Raw genomic sequence first — 3,025 nt, forward strand, 5'->3', positions numbered from 1 at the left:
AGGCTTGCTTCAAACCCATTAAAATTAAGTGATTGGAAGTACATCATGCACACGAGAGTGGAAGCAGCTTCAGGGTAAAGTCTGATGACATTTCCCATGTTGTACACCTTCTATCAACCGTGCTCAGATCCATCATCAGAATATAAGCAGAACCCCGAATTCTCCTCCCCCACTTCTGCTTCCAGTCGTGACTCTTCTGGGCAACCACCATTCTGGCTTCCAATACCACAGATTCATTGTGCCTGCTTCTGAATTTCACATGAATTAAAAGTAAATTTTATACCAATCAGTTCTAACAGTATGAACTGTTTTGCAGCTGGCTTCCTTCACTCAGCAGTGTGCTTGCAAGAGGCATTCATGCTGATGTATGTAGCTATTATTTGTTGATTCTCATTATTGTATACATTCCAATAGAGGATACATCATAGTTATTTTTAGATTCTTTTATTGAACCCATATTCTCCCCACTAGAATATTGAGCTCCATGGAGACAGGGCTGAGTGTTGTGACTGCTGATCACAGTCGAAGTCAGTGGAACAATGCCCTAGACAGAGGAGGTGCTTTATAAGGATTTGTTGACTTCAGTGACAACCGGGTTGTAGTCACCCAGAATCTGCAAACCCTGTATTAGCTCCCTCTGGAGTCTGTGGTTCCTCTCACCAGTCTCCTCAGTGCCCCCTTGACCTCCTTGTTCCTCAGAGTGTAAATGAGGGGATTCAGTAGGGGAGTCACCAGAGTGTAGAAGAGCGCAATGCTTTTGTTGACATCCTGCGAGTAGCTGGAGGGAGGCTGGAGGTACATGGAGATGAGTGTGCCAAAGAAGATGACCACCACCATCAGGTGGGAACCGCAGGTTCCGAAGGCCTTCCGCCTGCCCCGGGCCAACTTGATCTTCAGGACGGCCCTGGTGATGTGGCCATAGGACACTAAGATGAGCGACAGAGGCACCACGAGGAAGAAGACACTGACCGCGAAGACTTCAGCTTCGATGATGGAGGTGTCGGCGCAGGCCAGCTTGAGCATCACCGGCACTTCACAGAAGAAATGGTCCACCTGGTTTCTCCCGCACAGGGGCAGGGTCATGGTCAGGGCCGTCTGTAGCACCGAGTTGCCGAACCCTGTGAGCCAAGCAGTTAGCACCAGGTGCAGGCAGAGCTGCGGGTGCATGATGACCAGGTAGTGCAGTGGGCGGCACACGGCGGCGTAGCGGTCATAGGCCATGACCGACAAGAGCACACACTCCACGCCCCCGAGCCCCAGGGCCATGAGGAGTTGGGTCACGCAGCCACCAGAGGTGATGGTCTTGTCCCGCCCCTTGAGGTTGGCCAGAGTCTGAGGGACGGTGCAGGTGGTCAGACACAGGTCCATGAAAGAGAGGTTGGAGAGGAAGCAATACATGGGGGTGTGCAGGCGAGGGTCCCGCAGCGACAGGAGTATAATGGTGCCATTGCCTAGACAGCTCAGGACGTAGCCCATCAGGATGACCACAAAGAGAGGCGTCTCCAGCTGAGGCCTGTCGGAGAAGCCCAGGAGGAGGAATCCTGAGGAGGTGCTGCCATTCGCTCTTTCCATGGCACTCAGTCTGCACAGTTAGCAGGAGTTTTCTCTTGCAGCTTCAATCCAGCCCTGTTTTCCCAGAGTGGGCGCGGGAATCTGGGTGGAGGCCTGAGAGTTTGCACACACCCTTCCTTGTTGGGGAGCGATGGGGTGATAAACAGCCCCTGAACGGGAGCATCTTCTGTGTTTCGGGGACTGCCCTAGATGTGGGTGCACTTTCTCCCAATGACTTCTGAGTTTGGCACGTTCCTGATCTGTGTTGACCAGATGAGCAAAGTGAGTGTGAAGGAGGTTCAGTAAGTTGCCCAGGGGCACTCACCAGGCTTCAGACTGACTCCACAACCTGGGCTTTTGACCAGCAGGGACACTGTCTTTTTGTGAATGCATGAACACTGAAGGTAACTGTAGTTTCTCAAAAAAATTAATCTAGTCATTCTGAGTAAGGTGCAAATTTGCACTGTCCCTTCCCTCTATGTTTGTTTGCCATCAAGAATTGAAATACGTGCGTCGCGCTCCCCTACTTCTAATTTGTGGGGAGAAAAAATGTGTTTTCTGAAAGTGCATAGATAGAGAAATTTACCATTACCAATTTTATACAAGGGGAACAATACATTTTGATGCATAAACTAATGAACGCTGGGGATGGAGCCTGAAATCGTGGTTATTGATTGGGAAGCATCTTGGAAATGACTGAAGAATTCATCACGCCCAGTGTTCACTTTGCAGGATGACTAATCCTGACTAATTATCACTGACAGCAATTTCAGTAACATAGCAGGAAATCATCAATCCAATGTTTCATTTTCTTTTGTCTCACATTACAGCTCCCTTTCAAATTTTTTAGTGTAGTGGGGAAATATTTTTTTACAGCATCTCAGTCTGTACTTCCTATAAATGCCAACGTCATGTGAATCATTCTGTTTCCAGCAAAATTACTGGGCTTGCTCTTAGAAATAACCTCCCTTCCCCCTATGCCATGTGAGGCAAGTTTAATAGTAAATACAACCTGGACAAGAGTAATGTCTCATGAAGAGATTGAAAAGAATCTGGCATGTACTAGAGTCCCAAACAGTCTTTGTTGAATGAATCACAATAGGGAAGAAGATTATGAACTTGAACAGGCTATTGAATGTGAGTCTAGGGTTTATAGACACTCAGAGACAATAGCAAAGCAAAGGAAATCCGTAACAACAAGTAGATAGCCTTGATTATTCAAATTCTAGGATTTTTTCCCCCAAAGCTAGGTTGTATGGAACCTTGCAGAGCTCTATATTTTTAAAAGTAACTTTTCTAGTAGCAAAATCAATGACGAGCCAAGAGGAGCTTCGGTCACCTCTCTATTATGCTTCCTTTAGGATTCTTGGTCCATTTATCCTTTTATTCCTAAATCCTTTCACTGTTTGTTTGGCTGTTGTTGCTGTGTTGCTGAAGGGTAGAATGAATTTGAGAAAATAAGTTTAAAAATGAG

At 47.0% G+C, this 3,025-nt stretch overlaps 1 protein-coding gene across 1 annotated transcript; it reads right to left on the reverse strand.

Annotated features, from left to right (window-relative positions):
* Positions 1–627: 627 nt before the first annotated feature.
* Positions 628–1,572, reverse strand: LOC112853590 (olfactory receptor 2B8-like). Its single transcript, XM_086705930.1, has one exon. The coding sequence runs from the start codon at positions 1,570–1,572 to the stop codon at positions 628–630; it is 945 nt and encodes a 314-aa protein (XP_086562056.1).
* Between the last annotated feature and the right edge of the window lie 1,453 nt (positions 1,573–3,025).

Source organism: Puma concolor, chromosome B2, assembly GCF_028749965.1.
Source record: "Puma concolor isolate L17-30 chromosome B2, mPumCon1.1.hap2, whole genome shotgun sequence".
NCBI lineage: Eukaryota > Metazoa > Chordata > Mammalia > Carnivora > Felidae > Puma > Puma concolor.

Excerpts from the sequence above, each read along its gene's own strand:
- LOC112853590 (XM_086705930.1), bottom strand. The coding sequence starts at position 1,572 with ATGGAAAGAGCGAATGGCAGCACCTCCTCAGGATTCCTCCTCCTGGGC.